Source organism: Alosa alosa, chromosome 1 (genome assembly GCF_017589495.1).
Source record: "Alosa alosa isolate M-15738 ecotype Scorff River chromosome 1, AALO_Geno_1.1, whole genome shotgun sequence".
Classification (NCBI taxonomy): Eukaryota; Metazoa; Chordata; class Actinopteri; order Clupeiformes; family Clupeidae; genus Alosa; species Alosa alosa.
Window position 1 is genome coordinate 25,391,855 of NC_063189.1, and position 24,970 is coordinate 25,416,824.

A 24,970-nucleotide genomic window follows, 5' to 3' on the forward strand; every position below is an offset into this window, starting at 1 on the left:
TTGGTTATTTTAGTGTAGTGGTAAACCTCCTAACAAGAGAGCCGAGTGGCTTCATTCCCTGAGCGAAACAAAGCCACCCGCTGCTGTTTGGCTTGATATGTGTGCAGAGAGAATAAGCCAGTCAAGGGTAATGGCTCAGAAAACGTCACCTTATGTTTCCCTAAGGGAACTGACCAAAGGCTAAATGTGGTCTGACCACTTGTGGGAAAGATTTTGTGTTCTCCCTTAATATGAGTTAAGTAGGCAAACAGAAAAATGTTTAGTGAGCAAATCAATACCAGGCATTATAGGCATTAAGGGGAGAGGGGATTTTTCTTTGTGCAGATGAGACCGCATGTAGAGCAGGGCTGCACGATTTGGGGAATATATTGAATTGATTTTTCTGACGGATATTGCGATTGCAATTTGTTTAGCTTCACTGTAGTCACACAATAAGGATGACATGACTATAAAAGTCATAGATGTGACAATGTTAACCATTCAGACAGAGATGCAAGCTGCATGAGTAATTGCAGCCTTTGTGATTGCATTAGTTAATCACAATTTAAACTAATTGCATTAGTTGAAAATGCGATTTCGATTCAAAATCGATTCATTGTGCAGCCCTAATACAGAACATGTCTTCTGTGATGTGTAGTGTGTGTTTACCCCCTTGAGATTATTTGTTGTGGTGGCTCATAGTTACCCCTTCAGCAGGTATCCTCACGCCATTGTTTAAAATATGTTGTAGAATGAAAGTTCTGAAGAATATCTGGGCTCCGCAGATACCACATGGAATTTGATGAAAAAATGTTTTTTATTAGAATGTTCATTACTCATAGTACCTCTAGCATAGTAGCTCCCTCTGGGCCAGGTGAGACCTACATCTGACACATGTATCCAAAATTGTCCTTAGATCTTCATCTCATGTGAGGAAATGAAAAGTTGAATGGAAGACGTCAATGTGGTGTGGCCTAATATACTGACCAAATATTTTTTTGGTAGTAATGTAATAAGTAATAAGTAGTAATGACACTGAGAGTTGCACATTCACATTTGGGGTTGGATTGTTCTTTTCAATTGGCTCACCAATCAAGTTGGGATTTGAAGAATGCAGTAGCCTATTAATAAAGGGTTTAAATGTACTGATTGTAATGTACATGATTGTAGGTGTGTATGATTCTAATTGTATGTTGACTTCTTTCCTATTACACCTTTGCTTCAAACACATACAAAATAAAGCAGGTGAGAACTAATTCTATCAGTGTCGGTTCTAACCACGGAGGTATTATGGTACAGCGTCTAACAGGAGTTTATTATCTCCTCTGCAGAATTCCTTTCCAGGAAAGTTTAATGTTTAAATGGGTATGGTGTAAAGGTGCTTGAAAAAGGCGTCATGCATAATTGAAGTGGAATGAAGATCAGATGTAGTTGTGAATATCTGTGAATGACAAAGGAGAGTCTCTGTACTCATGATATGAAGATGAATCTTCTGCACACACACCTTCCTACTCGGACCGCATACGTACACAAAAAACACACAAGGGAAAGGACACCACTGACAAGATTCTTAATCAACCTAGAGGACACACGCACACACACACACACAATTTCCCCTCTCAAAAACAGAGCTGAGTCATATACAAAAGAGAATATTTATACACCAAACAAAGACATCGCTGGTACAATAAAGCAAAATGATGGCAGGCGCAGAGAGCAGCGTAGCTATAGTTACAGTACATCTCCTCTTCAAGTTGTTACATTCAGTATTCAGATGATAATCATCTACAGTATGGCACAGGCTGCCGCTTGCCCAGAGTCTTTGGCACAGTCACAGGACACAGTGTGGCCCACTGACAAGTGCCCAGGAGCCAAAAAACGGCTCTCCACTGGCATCCAGTTTCCTTCAGCCGAACGGTTCTGGTACCGGGGTCTCCAGAGAGTCAGAAACCACATCTTCACATTTCCGTCTCCTGTCCACGAGGAACACGGGTAAAAGTACAAAGTAAAACACAACACCGTCTAGTGGCAAGCAGACATGAACACAAGCACAGATCAACAGCTCGTCTAGATACTCGTTTGTAACAGCTTTGAGACATGGTCGTTTTTCATCCGAGTGCGCAGACTCAGACGGACAGCTGGTGTATAGAACATGTAAAGCAGCAGAAATTGATCTTGTTTTTAATATTTTTTTCTTGTCATGCAGGCACACAACATCTATAGACAGCCATCGTTGGTAACCCCCACCCCCCCCCCCCAACTCACACTTGTTTTGATACCTTATACCATATATGTTTTGAACTGTCTCTTTATGCAATTGCTTTCAATTACATCCAAGGGTTGAATGCAGCCACACCCAGTTTACACAGTCCAACCGTTCTCCCCATTTGTACAATGACAGAGCTGTGTTTTCACTAGTTTCATTGATTAAAAACCATTTGAAATGCAAGAGAACCCATACACATAGACATATATTACTTCCTTAAAATACTGACTGTACGAATACTATAGAGGAATTCTAAAATCCTTCAGTGGCATGAACAGTGGCATGAAATGAGCCTTTATCATTGATACAGGCCAATCACACATGCACGCCTCTCTAGCGCCACCTATTGAGTAAGAGCTGCAATGAAAGCAAATACATATCGCACATCAATTTGTTTTTCAGTTTCACATCTGGATAACACTGCTGTGCTACAGTTTTATACACACACATTAAGTTCTGACATCATTTGTCATAACATTGCTGTGTCTTCTATGAGCAAACCAAGTAATGATGAAGTATGCAAGTTAATTAACATCACTAACGCATGAGAAAAACCCTTTCTAAACAAATAAATATATTGCAACTATATAATTTACACTGAGGTCCAGTAGCTTCAAAGATAAGAAAAAAACATGTTTTACTCTGTACATAATAGCAATGAATTACATCACATTCCATTAGCTTATACTCTCTCAGCAATCTGCCCATAGGTGACTACAAAAGTAAAACATTGAACAAATTTTCAAATTAGGACAGTCAGGATTGTCAGGAACTGTTGAGAAAACATGTTTTGGTATGAGGGTTATCTCAATATCAAACTGGCTTGGTTATAAAGGGTCGAGAAGTGGCTTGTCACATCCAGTACTTGATAAAATGTGTACTATCCTCAATGCAAAATATGAGGGAAAAAAGTTCTAGAAGTCAAAAAAAAAAGTTTTAAATGATTTAGAGAATATTTTGTCACATTGGCACATAGAGAAGAATGTATCAGTATATCAAACGGATACATAGTGGTCGTATCGTTGTGTCTTGCATTCCATAAATTATACTCACACCATGATCTAAAATACTCTATAAAGGCAAATATGCTATTACAATTGATAAATAGCTTTTAAAGAATGTGTATACTCGTATATCCTCTTCAGTTTACCATGGAAAAGAAATTAAATTTGTGAGGTCTTTTAAACTAGACAGATCATAGTTAGAGTCACTCTGCCCAACAGGCACTTTGGAAGCGTGAATAAAAAAATGAGCAGACCATCCTTACCGAGGAATGGGGACAATTCAATGTCATAGTGGGTCAATATTTCCATATATATATATATATATATATATATATATATATATCCATCAGATATGTATTAGTAGTTATCAAAGGAGCGATTCACAGCAGGGAGGTTACAATTTTGCATTAAAGAACTCTGATTTAGGTTTCTAAGGCCCCCTCATTGCCCTCTGATGCCCCTGGGGATGTAGCCTCAGGGGTACAGAAGACCAGTACTGACATCTACGTACAGACTGTCACCATAGCATGTTTTTCAGAACACGCTGTGCCAAAGATCTGAGTGATTTCATTGCGTCTCAGCTGAACAATTAACTTTTTACGCAAGACTTCTGAGAAAGAACACTATAATATATTCATACAAGTCACAAAGTCACTGACTTTAGCTCACAATGTAAGAGGCTATACTCTATTCTGACCATGTCAAAGGTTTTCTACTGTACTTTTATCGGAATATCATAAAAAAAAAACACATTTTCTTCTGTATCGCAAATGAACTCTACAGATTTGGACTCCAGTAGTGCTTTACCCCTCCCATCCCACCCCAATTAATTTGACAGTTTCATCACAAAAAATTACTAACGTCATGATACGAAAATAGAAAAGAAAATTATATATCCAAAGCACAACAACAAGAGTTACACGTACAATTAAGCGCTCATCCTTGAGCTTTCATATTTTTTTGACATACTCTGTACTTATGGCTGATTGTAAGAAAAATAAATTTTACAACCTCCCTAAAAAGATGAAACATTTAATCTGTCACATAGGCATTTATACAAGCAAGGCTAAGATTCTTCAGTTTTCCTTCGTCTATGTTGCCATAGATACTATGTTTTGCAGAATGAAGGATTATTAAAATTATCATATTTTGGCACTTCTTACAAGTACATACACCTTACACTATTTATGTCAACAATATTTTACCCTCCTCAACTCAATATTTTAGTTTCATACATGCTGCAATATTTGGTACACATGTAGCCTGTAGTTGTAAATAAGACTACTAATCTAGTTTGCATTGATTTCCTATGTCATGGGAATAAAGAAGAGAGAGGACCTTTTGAGGTAATTCCTTCTATCCCAGTTACATTTTGAAATTAGTGAAGTAAATATCAGCTAATATTTGTAAACGTTTTATAATTTACTCTTCATGTCCATTTAAATTCCTGTTATCCTTGTTTAGTACACCAATATTGGCTCTCAATTAACATATTAGTTGAAGTGATAGGTCATCTATATTCCTTCTTTATATAATATATCCATGTTTACTGTCTGTACATGGAGTGGCACGCAAACTTGACTCTTTTCAACGTGGCAAACTAATGTCTTACTTTCTTAGCAGTTTGTATTAAATTGTATTGTATGGCACTATTTAAGACATATCAGATTTTATCCGCACCTGTTTCTACCTGCCTTTCTCATCAAGACAGCCATGCCATCTGCTTTTCAGTGTTATGCATTTTTTGTTTGTTTGTTTCCTCTTTAAATAGATTCAGTCTGCAAAGAGCAAACATGGCAGCCTCTTGTGCCTGTTGTATTTGGAATAGTGTATAGGGACAAAAGGGAGTGGACCTTTCGGCATTGGCGGGAGAAGTTTATATGTCTGTCTGTCACAGTGTGTGTGTGTGTGTGTGTGTGTGTGTGTGTGTGTGTGTGTGTGTGTGTGTGTGTGTCTGTGTGTGTGCATGTTTGTGTCTTCAGGTGTGTGCATATGTGTCTGCTGATGTGTGTGTGTGTTGTTGTTAATTGTTACGGTCAGGGCGGGGCTTGGGCCGCTCAGACACTCAGGTGGGCAGGTTGAGATTGGCATTCTCCGCCTGCGGGCTGGACATGCGGATCTGCGAGCTGCTCTTGCTGAGGATGGACAGCTGAGTGCCCCCGTTCACCCCACTGCTCGCTAGGGACGGGTGACGCTGCTGCTTCAGGTCCACAGCAAAGTACCGGTTCACCGTCCAGCTTCGCCACTTCCTCTTCATCTCCGATTGCACCTTGAGGGAGAAACTTGAAGAGGTCATTTTTTAATGTACTTCGCTGAAGAGGTGCTCGACTCATCCCTCCATTACACAGCCCATCCTTTTGTCTCTCACATTCTTCAAAAGCACAAACACAGAACCAATAGACTTTAGTTTGTGAAAAAGAATTAGGAGAATTCTGCTGTTTAATACACCAATATACAATAACGTTTTAGGATAAAATTATACACAATGCAGTATAAAACAATTCAGTCGTAACATTTCTTTTAAGAATTTATTTCTTCAAGAACAATTTCTTCAAGAATATATTCTTCAAGACGTTTGATATACTGCAAGACAGGGCACTGGTGTTCTGGACCCATAGTTTGAAGCATCTTGAAGTGTTAAATCAATGAATGTCAATTGCATTGAGTTGTCTCTTTATGGTTATGAATGACTTATTTAAAGTACAGCAGTTATCAAATGGTAAAAATTATCATTTAGAGTAATGTAAACTTTACTTTACTGTCTATTTCTGGTGGTTGTTACTTTATGACAGTATGCCAACCAACACACTTGTACAACGCTGCCATCTACTGGGCCAAAAGTGTATCCTACGGTTTCCTCCTTTACTGCTGTCCTTCTAACTTCACACACTCTGACACAACCTTATCTACCTGTGAGATAAGTATAAGAAAAGCAGTTATGAAAAACTGATGTATACTGTGTTTTAGGTTATATATATATATATATATATATAAAAATTCAAGGAATTATGGAAAGTACATATTTGTTTGGATCTTAATTTATAAACTATCAGGGGATTGTAAAGCATGATCTTAGCTGAAAGTAATATAACAGCCTGGTTGCAGGTTCACAGCACTAAGATATCTGCTTCCAAGAGCCCATATGGTTCTACATGTTGCCATTAAAAGGGTTTACTCAATTAAATATACATACAAAGTAGTGTAAAAAGATTAAATTTACAATAAAATACTGTATCAGCCAATGATCAGAACAAACAAGACCACAGCCAATAGAACTGAAAGGTGTAATGACTTTCTGATATATAATGCAGCTTCATAACACATTCATTAGTTTAGGGTAACACTTTACTTGACAGTATCAACATAAGAGTGACATGACTCTGTCATGAACATATGACACTGTCATGACACATGAACCCTAACCCTAACCCTAATCCTAACCTCTAACCCTAACCCTAACTTGTTATGACAAAAACCGAATGTCACTTCATAACAGAAAGAAACAGAAAGTCATAAACATGTCACAAACGTGTCACTCTACGTGTCATACTGTCAAGTAAAGTGTAACCGTTTAGTTTTTAACTGGTTAATAACACACTATTGATGTTTTGTGATTTCTCCAAATATTGACATGAGCTGAGTGGAAAATGAACTACCTCATGGGCTCCTGAACTGCTGTCTCATCTTAGCTCATCACCTTTTTTGTTACCTACATTTATTTCCATCTCAACAAATAGTCAGCAGATTTTCCAAGTGTACTCTGCATTCGACATGTTGTCCTGAGCTACGCTGAAATGGCCGCACTAAATGTCTCAGCTTAGCTGCGGGATGCAGGCCCACAGTTCCAGGTTCTTTTTGCTGCTGCTGAGAGAGTCCATATGTTTTTTTTAGTGCACTTCATTGACCACAATTTGCCCGGAGCAATAATAACCCAGCTTACCTCTCCGTTCAGGAAACAGTAGAGAACAGCCACAACGAATCCCTGGAAAAGGAAACACAGAAGTCTCTTAGGTCTTCAGGGTAGATGAAAGCTGCAATCAGTATTTTTTATGTGGATGTTAATGTTTTTTTTATGTGGATGTTAATCTTTTGCTAACAATTTAGAAGACCCTGAAATAAAAATCCAGTGCCTGAAACAAAGAAACATGTATAATGTGCACAAACATGTTATTCCGGTTAGTTATCGTGTGTCATGTTCAGGCTTGGAATTTCACCATTCTGGGGGCAAGGCCACTTGGCCTTCAGTTGGGCATATTTGGTGGGGGGCACAAAGGCCACATGTCAGGGCACCAAGGCCAAAGTTAACTATACAGTAGTAGGCTATAAAAATGATCAAAGTTTAGCCTATTCACTGCAGTAGACCTGCATCACTGTATGAAACATTACAAAAACATGAAATGAAAACATGACATATTACATAGAACTGTAAATCATCTGACTATCTAGGCTATATATAACATTTATTTTATATTTGGCCTGTTATGAAATCATGTATTGAACAATTTAATCACAGCTCAGCTTTAAGAAACTCAAATAGCCTAGATGCATGCTTAGCATTTTGTGATCATTGAGGCTACTTTCACAAATTCTTAGTCAGCTGTACTCTGATTTACCAATATCTAGGCGATATTTGTAACATTTATTTTGTATTTGGCCCGTTATGAAATCATGTGGAACAATTTAAACACACTGTAAAACTTAAAGCCCAAATTTGGAGACCTCCATGTATGTCGAACTTTACTGCAAATTCAAAACTGGATTACTCTGGAACGGCTAACTGTACAGGGGACTGCTTTACACCTTTGTGTTCGGTAAGGTCTCCTGTTTATTCTGATATATGGTTTGTCATGTGTTAAAAGAAGGGTTCGTAAAGTATTCCACCGAGATGAATGGGTAGGGAGATCATGGGACGCAAAACCTTCAGTAGAATGTATGATTACATTTAATTATATTATTTACTTTTCTCGCGAACCGTTCAACACAGCAATTATCGGCTAACATCGTTTAAAAGCTGAGAAAAAGCTCTTTCATGTGATACTTGTGATGTCTGTGTGATGAATAGGCTACTTCGCGAGTAGTTCAACTGAGAATGGGTGAATTTGGACGCAATTTCTTTCTTGCGCTGTCACTTTCTCCACTGCGTAAAATACTAAATAAATTTGCGCTGTGAATGCTAAGATTATTTTGACAGGCCACAGGCTAAATAAAATTGCTATTAGTAGGACGCAAAGCAGAATATTGAAAGAAGGGGGCACCAAGGCCACCGTGGCCTGTAAACCTCTGATTTTCAAAGGGGCCTCACGGCCAACGCAAGGGGCTACGACGTGGCCGCCGTGAAATTCCTACCCTGGTCATGTTACATTCAGGTCATAAAAACGACTTTACCGAAACATTTAAACGTAAATGCACCATAACATGATCACAATAGAAACGGGCTCAAAGACATGAAGGGTGTCAGTCGGAATAAGTGTGCTGCCCTGGGCCTTGGGTTCAATGCCTAGCTCAATACCAAATTATTTGAGGTGTTTGAGCTCTTTCTTATCTGTAATTACACTCATTTCTGGGTCGCTGGTGCTGTGGTTTCTACTCTTGGACAAATTCCCAGGGAGTGTTCTGCTGTTCAAGCGTGCATTTCCTTCCCAGGGTAGTGGGAAATTATTAATCTAAAACTTTGTTGTCCTTGTGTAAGACCAATTAGTCTATCCTCTGAAGGAAGAGTCTCCCGTTGGGGGTTAAAAATGTAATTTAAAGTAATCAAGAAGAAAAACATGCTCAACATAAACCAGAGGTTTTATGCTCTGTTTTGGAAAACATTAATTTTGTAATTTCCCAATATTTTGTTTAAAATAGCTACAGTGTTATATTTTTGGAGCACAGGCACAGTGTTATGTGGAGAAACATGAGAGTATATGTACTGTAGATGTTTTCAGTGTTTAAGGTGGGGAATCCCAGTTTGAGTACGAGGAAGAGTTGAACTCTTGTTAACCTGGGGGCGGGATTGTGTATATGGGAACGTGTCTCACCTGGAAGGAGCCAAGGCCGAGCTCAAAGACCAGGCGCTCCCGCTGGCTGACTTTCTCCGGGGAGAAGGCAAACACTGTGTAGTGGATTCCAAACAGAGGGATGAGCAGGAGAGTGGAACGGGCAAGCCTCCTATACACACACACACACACACACACACACACACACACACACACACACACACACACACACGAGTATACGGACACACAGATATGCATGTATACCCACACACACACGCAAGCGTTCAGACACACCAACACACACAACAAATACAAAAAGAATGTCAGCCCATATACCTGAGGATGAACACAAGACCACAACTTCACAGGAACGTTTGCACAGTCTTGGTCCACCAAGACCAAGCTGTTGTGCAAACACGAGTTGAGTTTGCTAAACAGGCCAGTGCATGACCTGGGGAGAGGATCTGTATATATATATATATATATATATTAGGAAGTTGATATATATCAACTTCCTAAGCCTCTCAGGGAAACAGCAGATCCAAGGAGAATGAACTGTTTACACAGCACTACAGAACTGAACAAATGCAGTACGTTTTCTATGACAAAGTAACAGTCTTGAAACACTTGCTTCTATCACAACCACCCAGGAAACACTGTTATGATTATGCAAATGAAGACACAATGAAACTAGCCATACCAGGCCAAACAAGGCACAGCGTTAATTTAAAACTCCATGCAGAGGCAATGAGGCGTAAGCTTAGGCAACCACAATCACAATCAAGATCTATTCTCAGCACAATATGAGAAAAATGTTAATGAGGTTTCGCCTAGCCTAGGCCACAAACACTGCCCTGGCGGGTTTCCATCTGAACTTGTTTGGCTGCAGCCATCACAAACAAGCCAGTTCTCAACCTCACTGACAATACAGTACCGCTTCAACTTCAAGCATTAAAAAATAATAAAAAAGACAATGACAGCATAACTAATGTGAAAATATGTTTCATTTAATTAAAATGGCCTGGCTATTAACACACACATACACACACACACTGTACACAGAAAAAAATTAAGAAGATGGTCTCGGCTTAACAAGGTGATCCCTCTACATATCACACAGTGTATAGTGTTAGTATCTAATTACACTCCGTTACGGCACTTACAAATCCTCACAAAAAACAAAACTACCACCTCACACAGAAACACATATGTGACAGACTGAACACACACACCACACACATGTACAAACAAACATGCACACCACACTGAAACACATACACACAAATGCACACACATAAACAAGCAATCTCTGTGTGTCTCTCTCTTTCACACGCAAACACACACACACACACACACACACACACACACACACACACACACACACACACACACACACACACACAGACACACACACAGAGACACACACACACACTTACAGAGTGATGGTGGAAAGTTCTGACATCCTGCACGAATGCTGGACAGCCTGTGTGGGCTCACTGAAGCATTTCTGTGCACAGCTGCTAAACATGACAAAGACACAACACAACAGAAGACAACACATCTTAGGGACAGAACAGACATTCAGACACACTCTCCAAACTCACACCAAACAGACACACACACACACACACACACACACACACATGCTTGCGCACAGGCACACACATAATTACATGCACACACACACACTCGCACACATACACACACTTGCACACACACACACACACACACACAGACACACACACACAGACACACACACACACACACACACACACCCCTACACACAGCTGTCCACACCCAGCTAGGGCTCTATCTATCTGAGGTTCTATATTTGCCTGAGCAGTTAGTCCCAGCACTAACAGTTTTGTTGGTTAGGGAGTGGTGAAATTGAATTAACTATGACAGAACACACACAATGACACATCTACATATGGACAAATGAACATAGACACACAAATGGACAAACAGTCGGACATAAATGTTAATTCCTGAGAAGTTGCTGAGTTATCACTGGTATGACACCAGCATTTTGAGTCATCCCTCAAATGGTCATACATCTAGACCACTGTACCAACACATTAGGATTTTGGCAGACCAAGAAAGTCAGTGAGGTGCAATCTGACGTCATCTGACGAATCTACAAAGAAGCAGGGGAAATCAACAAGCAAACATAACATCATATAACCTCTAAAAACAACCTCCAAATTCCAATTTCCCACTACATGAGAGAAGCATTCATGATAAATGCATAGCAACCAAATACCTTAGAATGGTTGCTATCAATGACTCAACACTCTGTCTGTCCTCGTATGAGCCAATGAAAATCAAACAGCACTACATCTCAACCAATCAGCACCAAAGAAGGACAGATGACAACACAATCAGAGCAGCAAGCATTTAGAGGAACACAGATGAACATCCTGCTCCTTAATAAAAGATCTCTCCTACAAACAAAATAAGCAAACCAGTGACCTGCGCATGGCAACTCCGCCTCAAGTTGCTAATAAAACTGCACCTTTGTCAGCTCTGAGATCAGTTGGAAAATGTCACCCAATCAGAGCGCAGCATCAGCCCCTGCACCCCGATTAGCATATACGTGCATGGCATGCTGTTTCCATGGCGATGCGAGACTCACAGGTAAATGCTGGACTCGTTTCCTCCAATGTCGGGGGACTGCAGCTTCTGCACCAGGATGATGATAATGCCGATGAAGAGCACAAAGTTGATCTGTGTGAAACAAATGCAGGAGAAGCCATTTTGTGGATTACTTACACATGCCTTTCATGTCTTTCAAGTCCAATCAGTTACGTCAAAGCTGATCACGGATTTGCATGGGGATAGGGTATTAAAACCACAGCAAAATATTCTTCTATCTTTAACAATGAGGCACTAAAATGTGTGCATGTCTGTGGCCATCATCAATTTGCCATCCTTACACACTTGTGCTGAAGGAGAAGAGTGGTGCATGGGTGTGGATGTAGAACCAAGCGTTTAATTCCCTCACCATGATCGAAGCCACGACTGGTCCTTTAATAACCCACCAGAGAGCAGTGTTGTCATTCATATCCCAGCACCTACGGGAGTTTGATGGAGACAGAGGGGGGCTTTTATAAGACGAGATTTGATTACAATTCCATTTGAAAGATTTCCAACGTGCGATACTGTGCATAGGAACGTGGCTCTGTGGTGATGTAATTAATGCTTTGGCTCCACACTTACCCCGAATCATCAAAGTGCAGCCTCAGAACAGCCCAGATGGTCACACAAATTGTAGGTGTGCCTGGGAGAAAACATACATACAAACACACAAACAAACACACAAACACAATTAACATTTCATCGAGGTCACGGTAGGAGAGTGTCTGCGAGCAGAATTATATGTTTGTCCAGGGATAGAGGTATCTTTCTCATCAGCGTTTAATGTTACATAAAGACATCATTATATAATGTAGAAGATCTAGTTAATGTCTTAAGAAATCCTCTTGCAATGGCATTGAAAGTGGAGATTATCACCGAGATCTTAGTTCAGCCAAGAACCGGACTAAATTGCACTCGGATTCTTAAAATCCCCAGTTAAATTAATAAGACAAGACATAATCCCCAGTCAAGAAACCAGACATGACATTAATACATTTCACCAGTATTGTCTGAGTGATCCATCGTAGCACATTCAGAGAGCAGTACATTTAAACTTAAAATAAAAAGTGTAGCTATACTCACCCCAGCCTATGATGGTGTACCAGTAGAAGTATCTCCTTTCGGGGAAAAAGGTTTCCACCAGTAGAGTGAAGAGGTAGAGGCCCTCTATGAAGAGCCAGAAGTAGTTGGACATCACGCAGTAGTGGAAAAACACCATGACCGCTTTACAGGCCACCTATGCCCAGCAGGAGATCAAGGACAAAAACTAAAATCACAAACAAATCTGAATTTACTTATGAATTTTCAAATTCATTGAAATTCCTTCAAATGTACTCTTGACATGTTACATATCTCATAAGGCGTCTCCAGCGGGAGGAACAATTATCGTACAATATTGTATTTGCAAATATAAATTCCTTCTCAGCATGGACTGAGGACAACATAGTGCTGGACTTTCCTGATTGCCTGAATGAAAGAGGACACTACCTTGGGCAAAAATGTTTCAAAAATGAAAGTAAAATCTCAACTCCATCAGTGTTTCACCAATAAAACTAACATATCAGCTCTGCATCACTTAAGCATTTTCTCGACACCCGCTCATCCCCATCCCCTCTGTGTGCTTCTGCTGCTAAACCCTCCGACGGCCAACGACATAATCTCTTGTGAGGCTGATCAATTATTCACTGATCCAATTTGGGGAGTGGTGATGTCATTAGGGCGCCTACTGATGAGCTTGTTGATGGCTCGGTAGGACCTTGAGCTGGGCCATAATGAACCTGTGCAGAGCGGAGCAGGTATTGATATGCTAATTCTGCTGCTAATGGGATATTTCCATAGCTGGGTGAACTCAACGCCACTCCATAATTACCACTGTTTGTCAGAGACACGAGAGGACAAAGGTAGAGGGCTGTCATTGGCTAGTTTAGAGGGCTGAAAGGAATGGATTTTTTAGGCCTTGGCTTTCAGTCTAAATCTAAGAACACTGGATGCATATAAGGCTTTGTCTTCTCATGGATGGATGCATAGATAGATGGGTGGGGAGAATGTGTGATAACATGTGTGAGAGTCTCATGTATCTATTATCTTTGGCACCCTCCTTCCCAGACGAAGACATAAAAACGTTGGCTGCTTCGGCAGCTGCTTGTCCCCTATGAGACTTTGAGACTATAAATGTAACTGCCCTGGATAGCCAGTTTTGATGTCAAGACGAGACAATATCATGCTCCTCTACTATTATTTACATACCACCTTATCAGTCATACCCTACCAGTCATATTGAATATTGTCAATGCCTGATCATTCACATCACTAGCCATCCTATATAGATAGCCTATTTTATATATATTTTATAATATTGTATTCATATGCATTGGAGTTCATATATTTTGGAGTTCATAATTACAAGTAGCCTAAAATATTTTTTCATTTGAGTATTGCATATTGATGTTCTTACTTTTTAATGTCACAATTACATTGTATTGGTGGTGCATAAGTCTAATTAGGTAGTTTTCACTTTAAGGAGAGTAATTTGTGTCTGGAGTTCATAATTACAAGTAGCCTAAAATATTTTTTCATTTGAGTATTGCATATTGATGTTCTTTCTTTTTAATGTCACAATTACATTGTATTGGTGGTGCATAAGTCTAATTAGGTGGTTTTCACTTTAAGGAGAGTAATTTGTGTCTGTGTCTGTATTATTTGTGTGTGCATAAGGATATGAGTCATGATGTTTGCTATTTGATTAGCTAAAATTAATGTTGAAAAACCAAAGAGAACCTTTCTTGGATCGCAGGAGTGTCATGCAAAGTTAATTTCTGGTGAGCACTGCATGCACAAATGACAAGCAAACATAACGTGAGCTAACTGGATAGCTAGAAGGAACTAGGCTATTTTCAGATGTAAAAGTTTGCCAATAGTTGCGTAGCCTGTTACTCATATGATGCCATTAAACACCAACAATGATTTAACTTAATTTCATTGCCTATGTTAGAGACATGAGAGATGCAAGTCAGCAGATCAGCTATTATTATTTGTTGACACTAAACCTGAAGAGGAAAACAAGTTTACCAAACCGCTGTTCCCGCAGTTCACTCGAGTTTTTTCTCTTCTCATGCCCTGATAGTTCTGCTTCATTTGCAGGGGCCCTACGCAACGTTTGTACTTTACTGTACTGCACGTATACTGTAGGGCGGTCTGGCTCTGATTTAACATCTTGACCATCACTAGTGTCTCCATCTTCTGACTGTATTGCTGACTATATTACTCTTCACAGTTTTAATGCACCATTTAAAGAAACGCAGACAGGAGAAAGAGACGTACGGTGTGTACAAAGCAGTGGTTGCTATCCTCCTCTGCATAAAGCACTCCGTCTTTGATGAACACTGAGATAGCCCTCAGGATGAAAGACACAAAGAGGTTCATGTGGATGAAATTCCTGGTGCAGTGAAGCTTCCTGTTGGGAACACAAAATAAAAACTGTGAGGCTTTTGTTTTTAATATGCATCTTTCTCCAGTCACACTAACAAAAAGAAAGAGAGAGACAGAGAGAGAGAAAGGGGAATAGACTCTATAGGACCCTGGTACTCACCTAAACCTGCAGAGAATGACCATGGCAGTGGTGAGGGACACCAGGGAGGTGCTGTAACCAACCGTGTAGAGCGCTTTCACAGATTTATAAAATTCAGGATGCTGAGAATTGCGTGGAAAAACATGGAAGAAAATGGCGTATCAGAAAGTGAGAAACACCTTTTACAAACACATATACAATTGGCACAATAACTAGCCACATATATTTGTGGCTTTGACAGATTTGTATTGTCCTTTCAAGAGGAGAGACAATTACATGAAAAACAAAGTAATTACAAGACCTAAAGCATTTCCATCACATATTTTTAATGACATTGTGTATATGTTTGTTGGCATGTTTGCTAAAATGAGTTTTATATATCTTGATTTATATTTTGTTTTTATTTTTTACTGAATGGATATTGTATCTTTGAGTAACTAAAACATTGCTGAATCCCTTGAGGATTTGTGGAGAGCTTGTACCGTTGGTTTGGTGGCGTTGTCGTCAAAAATGCAGGCATCCACATAATGAGGGAATGGCTCTGACCAGCCATACTCTGTGCAGTTACGAGTGATCTCCCCCAACTCTGCAAACACACCACCAGGCATGGTAACTATTATGACAACATCCTTCACCCATTTTTCAGTTTGTATCGAAACAACTGAATTGTGAAAAACAATCACAAACTGAAAGCTGATTCAGCCAAAAATGGCACAGATGAATGGCACTATTCTGAACCTTGTGTTATTGTTAAATGCCTTTCAAATGTCCATCCTACAGTATATGTTTCTTGAACTGCAAAGTAATTACAAATGGGACACAAGTTTGACCTTACATTTCAAAAACACATTATGCAGGTTTTAACCTTTTTTCATTATCCAGTTCATTTTGATGGCATATGCTTTCAGAGCTGTTGAGCTAGCTCTCAGAGCTGTTGTTCCTAGTAGCCATCCACACTAATGTTTCCTCACATGTTTTAAATGAATCAGCCCTAGGCCCAATACCCAGCGAAAATGTAAGAGAACTTTTCAGAGCACAATCTTCTTAAATCTTTTACAAGCATACACTGTTTAGTAAGCTAGCTAGTTAGCTGTTATCAGTGGCAACTCTGTTGGTGTTGGCATTTACAGAGAAAGGCTCTCAGCTTTTAGCTATTTTTTTTTTTTTTCAAAAGTCCTTACTGTTGCTTTAACCACAAAGCAATGAGACCTGGGTACTCACCATTATCCTGGGCAATGACCACAAACAGCTCGGGGCATTTGACTGACACTACATCGCCCACCTTCGATGCCTGCCAACATGTCAGGTTGTCCCACATCCAGGGGCAGCCTGGACCCAGATCTGCAAGAGGTCAAAGGATCACAGAGTATCACTGTTATGCACACACACACACACACACACACACACACACACACAAACACACAAACACACACAGAAAATCCTCAATGGTCCCACTCCAATAAAGATGAGTGGACCCGCTGATCAATATCTGATCTCAGAAATGTCTATTGCATCCAGCACAATGTCAAATCCCATTCAGATGACAGAATTGGATTTCACTTTCCCCTGTAGCTCCCGGCACGTTAACCACCACCGTCATCTCCACTCAACATCGCCATGGATGACAGGCAGGAGGCAGACGCTGGCGACATTTTTTCAGAGGTTCTTTTGGCATTTGAGGCCATGTCATTGTCCCCTCTCAAAACACCCTCAGCAAGCCCCACACACACACACACACATACACACACACACACACATATCTTCCCCCGATACACATTTTAGCAGCCGCCATGTTACTGTAGCGTGTTTAGTGCACTAGTCTGAACTGAAGACTCTTCAGCCCCAGGCGAGAGAGACTGACTAGCGTGCTGTGCTTGACGCAGACTCTGATTAACCGAGTTATGGAGATTTCATTCTCATCTTATACATGGGTGTGTGAGCTGTGAGGGTATGTGATCTGTGTGTGTGTGTGTGTGTGTGTGTGTGTGTGTGTGTGTGTGTGTTTGTGTGTGTGTGTGTGTGAGTGTGTGTATGCCTGCTAGCAGACATGGGCAGTATTTCAATTATATGTATTTAAAATACGTATTTAATTACTTTAGCGTATTTTGTAATTTGTATTTTGCAAGATTGGAAAAACTCAAATGTAGTTGTAACAAAATACTTTGAGAGATTGTATTTGAGTATTTCAACTACTTAAATACTTCTCAAATAAGCCAAAATGTCATCACTCAATTAAATATAGCTATAACCATGACAATAGGCAATGCTTATCATAAAACCAAAGGCCAGAATCTTGGGGAATCTGGTTTTAAGAATAGGCTGGGTGCCGGGAGATATCCTTTGGGCAATTCCCTGTATTCAACTGTAAAGTTGACCTAAACATTTTATTACTTTTTAGGAAGAAAAGCATGAAATGTTTACCCATTTTCCATTTTTCTTGCTGTGGTATGCCACATTGTGACCATCTTAAAAGTGTTAGATCCAACTTTCCTCTACGATCCCCTCTGAACATTTGTAAAGTTGAAAAAAATGAAAAGAAAAGTCAATTGTGGGAGCCAAAATGGTCAACTTTATCACACTTCTGTAAGGACAACATGGGGTGTAAACCCAATTTGTTTGTTTATGTCAATTTTTGTCACCCTGTAGACAACGTAAAGCCCCTTAGAACCCCTTAGAACATGTCAGGAAGTTGAAAGAAATGAAAAAAGTAACTAGGAGCTTGAATTGTCAGGTGTGTTAAGTGCTACAAGACTAAAACTTGAAAACAATACAGATAAGATACCGAGGGAGAATATTAGGACCACGGCCTTTGACCCCATGACCTTGAGTACCTAATAGCTGATGTTCATTCTTACTGCAGGACAGTATTAAAACTTGGATTTGACATGAGGATTTATGTAAGGAGTAACATTCGCTGAGGTGTCCTGATATGAGACAAAGACCTCCCGGAGTAGTAAATTAGTAGAAGTAAATTCATTCCGTATATTGGGACACCTTATAGGTTGTTATTCTGTTTATCCCCCATGTTGCCAGTAGGCATGCATTTATAGCACAACAAGGGAAATGTAGTTCAGTTTAAAAAGAGGCCGACCTGTTCAATTTGTTGTACTACTTTCATTGGTTACGGAAAATGATGTTGGGTAGTTTGCTTTGTTACAGTTGATTCCACAGTTGCGAAGCCTGCTTGTCAGTTCAATCATTGTTTACATTGATATGGGATGGTGATTACATTTTTTACCAGATCTACTTCATAGGTGCCCCAATGTACAGAATTAATAGCCCCCTGCCAGCCAATCAAAAATAGTATTTCTTGTCTCTTGGGGATACATTTTCAATAATATGCCTTGTTAGTATACCATGATTATTGTGTGGGTATTTTTGTATTTCCAAATTACTAATTACTTGTATTTTAATTAAATACATTTTTCATATCAGTATTTTGTATTTTATTTTGTTACATTTCATGAGCCAGTATTTGTAATTTGTAACAAAATAGTTTTTGATGTATTTGTGCCCACCTCTGCCTGCTTGTCCATATAGCAAATCACATGTCCCGAACCAGGGCCTCTCATTATCACACACCATTCCTCTCCCTCATGCCGAATCAATGGGCAAACTGCTAAATTGGGCTGAGTTTGCACAGCAATGCTAACCGTGCAAAAAAAATTCAACGGGAGAAAAAGACAGCAAAAAAAAAAAAAACCCTGCAGCACTGGACCACATCACACACATAGCAGCAGTCACAGAAGCGTCACGCCATAATCCTGTTAGCCACGAGGGCAAGGCTAAGATGGCCGCTCAATACTTAATTACAGCTGGAGTAATCACAGTTCTACTTCATCGACTAGCATGCACAATGCACCTCAACAATTAAAGGCCCGGACTGGTTGAAGCAGGAAGTGGAGCGAGAAATCCTCAGTCGTGCGCGTGCTGGCCATGTTCCGGGGGGTGGGGGTGGCGGGGGGGGATGAGTTGCAGTCATGAAATGTGACTGGTTGTGCTCTCCGCTCCACTCTGACTCTTTCTCACCTCACCCTCGGCTCCTGTTCACACGCTTCTCAACTCCCTCTCTTTCTGACTCGCAGTCTGTCTTGGGCTATCTGTCTGTCTGTTTGTCTGCCCCCCCCCATCTCGCTCCTAAGGCAACGGACTCCCTAACTGAGTGCATGGCGTGGTGGTGCAGAATAGGTAGATGGGTAGATTGCTCATGTCTGTGTGGTGGGAGAGCAGCCTCCCCCTGAGCTCTAATCTGTTTTTGTTCTGTCTGGCAGGCCGGACACAAAGCCAATTACTTTTTAAAGGGCAAACGAGCACAGCCACACAGCACCAGCAGCTACGGGCAGTGGGCTAGAGGAGAAAAGAAGAGAGAGAAGAGAGGAGGAGAGGAGAGGAGGAGGAGAGAGGAGAGGAGAGAAGGGAGGAGGACAGGAGAGGGGAGAGAGGAGAGTTGGAGGAGTCCAGAGCGAGCTGGACGAGGCATCGCATGCCACACACAGCGCAGTGGAGTCTGCCAGCCGGGCTGCATTACCGGATTTAGATGGTGGTGCTCTGGGAGGGTGGTCATTGGGCACACCAGCCTTTCCATGCTGTCTGTGAAATATATATATATATATATATATATACACACAACAGGCTTGTGCAAAATTCAGAATTTTCAATTCATGAATTGGAATTTGAATTGAATTGGCTCAGCCTCCGCCGCACAGGAAGAAGAATTTGAATTTGAATTGGAATGAAAGGAAGTGGAATTAAATTCATGTCCAAGGAGACTTTGTCCACATCCCAGGTGCTGAACAAAAAAGGGTCAAGTTTTTTAGGAAAAAAGTTTGCACACTCCTTGGTATTCTTTTGTTGAGTTTATTTTCTCATTTGGCACATGACGTTTCGACCTTGCGGTCTTCCTCAGATTCACTTGCAAACACAGGCTTGGTACATGATCTAAATCCTCTGTCTAGAGGGGTGGAGTCAAATCAGTGATTCATTAACCCTTGCAGGTACAGCATGCAAGCTTGTGGCGTGACTAAAGCCAAATAAAAACAAAGATAGAACCTTAAACTTTGTACAATAACACAAGCAGATGTCTGAAGAGACAATCATCTACAATAGAGTTCCTCATGTAAAATTGCATTGATTACTGAATTTTACATGAGGAACTCTATTGTAGATGATTGTATCTTCAGACATCTGCTTGTGTTATTGTACATTATGTTTTTATTTGGCTTTAGCAAAGTCCTTTTAGGCAAGTCCCTCCACTCGGTGGCCATTTGACAACGCTTTTTGGGCACTCATCGGGCATCCATTTCGGCAGAAATGCGCGTGCGCAAGGCTTCACGACACTTCTTCGACATCTTGCTCCAGCGGCGAGATCACAACACATGATTGGCACGATGTCTTCACAACACACCATATGAGTGGCTCAATGTATTCACATCACACCACATGATTGGCTCAATGTATTCACATCACACCACATGATTGGCTCAACGTATTCACATGTTGACGTTTTGCCGAGGAAGGGGTGGGATATGTGTAGACACAACGGCCATATTGGCGTGACAAACTAGCCCCATGGATTTCTATGGAGTATTTTTTGAGTGCTGTGTCTCCACATTAGAAAGTCTCTGGCTTTAGTCACGCCACAAGCTTGCATGCTGTACCTGCAAAGGGTTAATGAATCACTGAGTTGACTCCACCCCTCTAGACAGGGGATTTAGATCATGTACCAAGCCTGTGTTTGCAAGTGAATCTGAGGAAGACCGCAAGGTCGAAACGTCATGTGCCAAATGAGAAAATAAACTCAACAAAAGAATACCAAGGAGTGTGCAAACTTTTTTCCTAAATAATTAAATTCATGGCAATTCAAAGCCCACAACAGAAATGTGTGATGAAATGTGTTGAATCTCACATACATTCAGTTTTGGGAAGGTTACTTTGGAAATGTAATAAGTAACTGTTTTAAGTTGTGTGTTTGATGCAATCATATCTGACATATACTGTGAAGCTTCATTGTTAAACACTACCCTTAAATTATGTATTCAAATTTCTTCGAATTTCCATAGAGATCTGTTTGTTTGGTGCCTCGGGGGAAAACTGTTTACTGTAGTCTAATGTCAGTGTTTGTTAAACCGGATACTGGCAACCTGAATGACCTTGTGACGGGAGCGCAATAGGAAGGCAAAGTAGATAGATAGATAGATAGATAGATAGATAGATAGATAAATAGATAGATAGATAGATAGATAGATGTAGATACTTTAGTGATCCCCAAGGGGAAATTCAAGGATCTCAGTAGCATACAGACATCACACACAACATGCACTTACAGCAGAAATGGTAAACATAAGTATAAGTATAAACATATAACTAAACTCCACTGTACAATAAAGACAGTAGAAGATAAGAAAACTAACAAAACTAAATACTCAATATACTATATAAATTAAATTAAAAAGTCCAATGTGCTTGAGGGTGATCAAGCATAAGACGCTTGTAGTGACAGGGCCGGGACTGGTAAGGTGCTCAAGAGAGTGAGTGTCATGGTGAAGGTGCAAAAAGTAGTCCAACCATAGTCCTTTAGTTATGTGTGCATGGTAAGGTGCTCAAGAGAGTGAGTGTCATGGTGAAGGTGCAAAAAGTAGTCCAACCATAGTCCTTTAGTTATGTGTGCATGGCAAGGTGCTCAAGAGAGTGAGTGTCATGGTGAAGGTGCAAAAAGTAGTCCAACATTAGTCCAACAAGAATAAGGTCTAGAGACCAGCATAAATAATATGGACAAATAGGAGAGTAAAGTATAATGTAGACAAGGTAATATAAGTATACCCTTATTTAGGTAATAGTTTAATTTGCCTCTACAGTTACACACTTAATCAAAATGGAGGAGCACTTGGCCAGGGCTCTCATTATAAAGGACCTCTCCTGCATAGCCTCTCCATCTCTGGCAGAGCTGGGCTCTGGACTGGGAACAGGGTAGACAAGGCTGGCTGGGGGATCTTTCCCATAAGGACCCTCTGTTCCAACATGTGAGCTCCACATATCTTTGGTGAAATTTTAATATACATTGTACTTATTTTGAGGCTGTTTTTACAGTTATGTTGAATCTGAATATGAATTTGTTTGTTATCTTTTTCTTTTCTAATTTATTTATGTTTCTTTCTGCACTGTGTAAGAAAAACCTAATTCCAAAAGCCTCATTCTGGACATCCCTTTATCTCTCATCTATCTCTCTGTTTAACATGGCTTTTGCAAAGGTGGCTGTTTTATTGCCCAATGATTTCCTGTCTGTGGCACTGGACCGCTCTCATCTGCAGAGAGGGGAGGACTAGGGATCAATAGAGATGGAGGTGGAGACATGAGGACCCTTTTGCTTAGGGGGTCAAAATGGCTCTGCCGCTTTCAGAGAATAATTAATACATTCAGCCTACCACTGGGTGTCTGGGTTGGCTCTAAATAGCATTAGTCTCTTGTGTAATCAGGAAGGGAACTTGTTTGGGTGAAGGATTTCTTTTTTAACCCTTGTTGATGTTCGTTCAAAGGATCGCATAGCATTCTACAGCTAGACCGCACAGACAATGGTACACTACAGACATGAACATGCACACACACACACACACACACAAGCATGCGTACAAACGTACACACACACACACACACACACACACACACACACACACACACACACACACATGACACGCACACTCACACATACATAAGAGACAATGGATGACAGTGTTCAGGTGAAAATAATGCACATTCGGGTGGTGTTCTGCAGAAGATGCATGAACTTGACCTTTCTAGAGCCTATTTTGAGTAATGGGCTGGAAGAGCATCTCCGTCAAGCACAGAAGTGGTCTAAACGATGCAGCCAGGCCCTGAGGCCGGCCTGCCTGCCCCGTGACTCAGATCCAGCTGGGGATGGATGGGGAGGAGGATGGGGGGGCTATTTGGGTTTATTTATCCGAGCCAGCCGCATTACGAGTCCTCCTTCAAGCTGTGTGTGTATTAAAAAAAAAAAAAAAAGAAAACCACTGCCTACTCCCCCTGCCTGAAGAAAATAATTGTTTCCAGGTGTCACTCTTCTCTTTTGGTTTCCTGTTTTTGTAAGCGCTGCACAATTAGGACCCCCAAGCAAATGCGTAGCCATGGGGAATGCACCATTTGGCTGACGGTATTGATTACGCGATCTGCTCATTGCAAATATGTCTGCGTGGCTCTCTGAACTCTTTGACAAATAAGAAATAAGACACACAAATGCATCCATGACTGTGCCCGCTACCATTGCACAAATGTAAGTGAGGATTTAATCAAGGCAAAAGATGGCAGTGCACACAGCCCGTTGGATGCCTGAGGCGTAGCAAGCATTTTGATTGCATGTCTGACACGGAGTATTGACGCTATGATGTGATGAAACAATTCCACTGCGTATGACCAGAGAACATAAACGTTATTGACATTTTCATTATGCAATTCTAAGCAAATTCTCATAACGGGGAATGGTTTGATTTTGTGTGTAGTGGTATGTCCTGACTACGCAATGTTTTGGTCTTCCACGATGGTCTCTTACGATTGACCATGTCAGACTAGACGATCAGAGAACCACAAATTATTGCCACGTCTTGGTCGTAAGACTGGCCACATTACAAGATTATGTAGCCTATCTATCGTAGCCTTCTCGTCGCGTGTCGTCATAATGTCAGTGTCAACACAGGAGTCGTAGGAGATTCCCCAAAAATTCTGACATGCTAGACTTTTGGTTTTGGAGTCGTAGAATGTTGCAGACAAGAAATCGTGGGTCGTTGAATATGTCACCTTACAAGACGTTTCCTCTTTTGGCGTCATTCCTGACTTTTCATATTCGGGCTCGACACTGGAAATGTATTGTCCACGCTGAAATCGTGTAGTCTGCACATGCCATTAGCCATTCTTGGACACACACACACACACATGCTCACATCCAAAACATACCTTCATGCATGTATGCATACACAAATCCACACACACACACACAAACACACACACACACACACACACACACACACACTACAAGTCCATACATCTGATTCCCATATGCATGCAAAACTCACACTCACCATATTCATAGTCTTGGGCCTCGTGTAATGCAATCCTCTCCATGCATCTCTCCTCCTCACGCTTGATGACGCAGCTGGAGAACTCCTGGCTACTGGAGCGCATAGGTAGCACCTGTTCAGGACACAGAGACACACAGACACACACTCTTCCTCAGACGCCTCCAAGGCACAAAGGACACACACACACAAACGCAACAACACCCTAACATCGTCACAGAATATTCATGGAGCAAATACAAACACCACACTCTCACTTTACAACACACACACACACACACCAACAAACAAGCAAAGGCGTGTCCTTTATCCTTTGCAGAGTCACAAGCAAAGGATAAAACTTTATCATAAAAGACATACTGTATAGGAATAATCTGTCCTTATAGACACACCAAAAGTTAAGAGGTACATATAAGAGCACTTGAAGCAAATCAAAAGGTGGGGTGCCTGGA

General features: G+C 40.7%; 1 protein-coding gene across 6 annotated transcripts in view; it reads right to left on the minus strand.

Annotated features, from left to right (window-relative positions):
* Positions 1 to 1,615: 1,615 nt before the first annotated feature.
* The window catches only part of adcyap1r1a (adenylate cyclase activating polypeptide 1a (pituitary) receptor type I), a 30,991-nt gene continuing 7,636 nt past the window's right edge, over positions 1,616 to 24,970 (minus strand). The window contains exons 3-15 of one of the 6 annotated variants that reach the window (XM_048247851.1): positions 24,522 to 24,633; positions 16,657 to 16,776; positions 15,918 to 16,021; positions 15,457 to 15,557; positions 15,189 to 15,321; positions 12,951 to 13,104; positions 12,450 to 12,510; positions 12,235 to 12,304; positions 11,866 to 11,957; positions 10,667 to 10,747; positions 9,273 to 9,402; positions 7,190 to 7,231; positions 1,616 to 5,531 (exon numbers count right to left, since the gene is read on the minus strand). In XM_048247851.1, coding sequence (XP_048103808.1) covers positions 5,307 to 5,531; positions 7,190 to 7,231; positions 9,273 to 9,402; positions 10,667 to 10,747; positions 11,866 to 11,957; positions 12,235 to 12,304; positions 12,450 to 12,510; positions 12,951 to 13,104; positions 15,189 to 15,321; positions 15,457 to 15,557; positions 15,918 to 16,021; positions 16,657 to 16,776; positions 24,522 to 24,633 — 1,425 coding nt within the window. In that variant the 3' untranslated portion in view covers positions 1,616 to 5,306. Of the gene's footprint in view, positions 5,532 to 7,189; positions 7,232 to 9,272; positions 9,403 to 10,666; positions 10,751 to 11,865; positions 11,958 to 12,234; positions 12,305 to 12,449; positions 12,511 to 12,950; positions 13,105 to 15,188; positions 15,322 to 15,456; positions 15,558 to 15,917; positions 16,022 to 16,656; positions 16,777 to 24,521; positions 24,634 to 24,970 lie in introns of all 6 variants that reach the window. The other 5 variants (XM_048247844.1, XM_048247864.1, XM_048247858.1 and 2 more) reach the window with 5 other exon arrangements.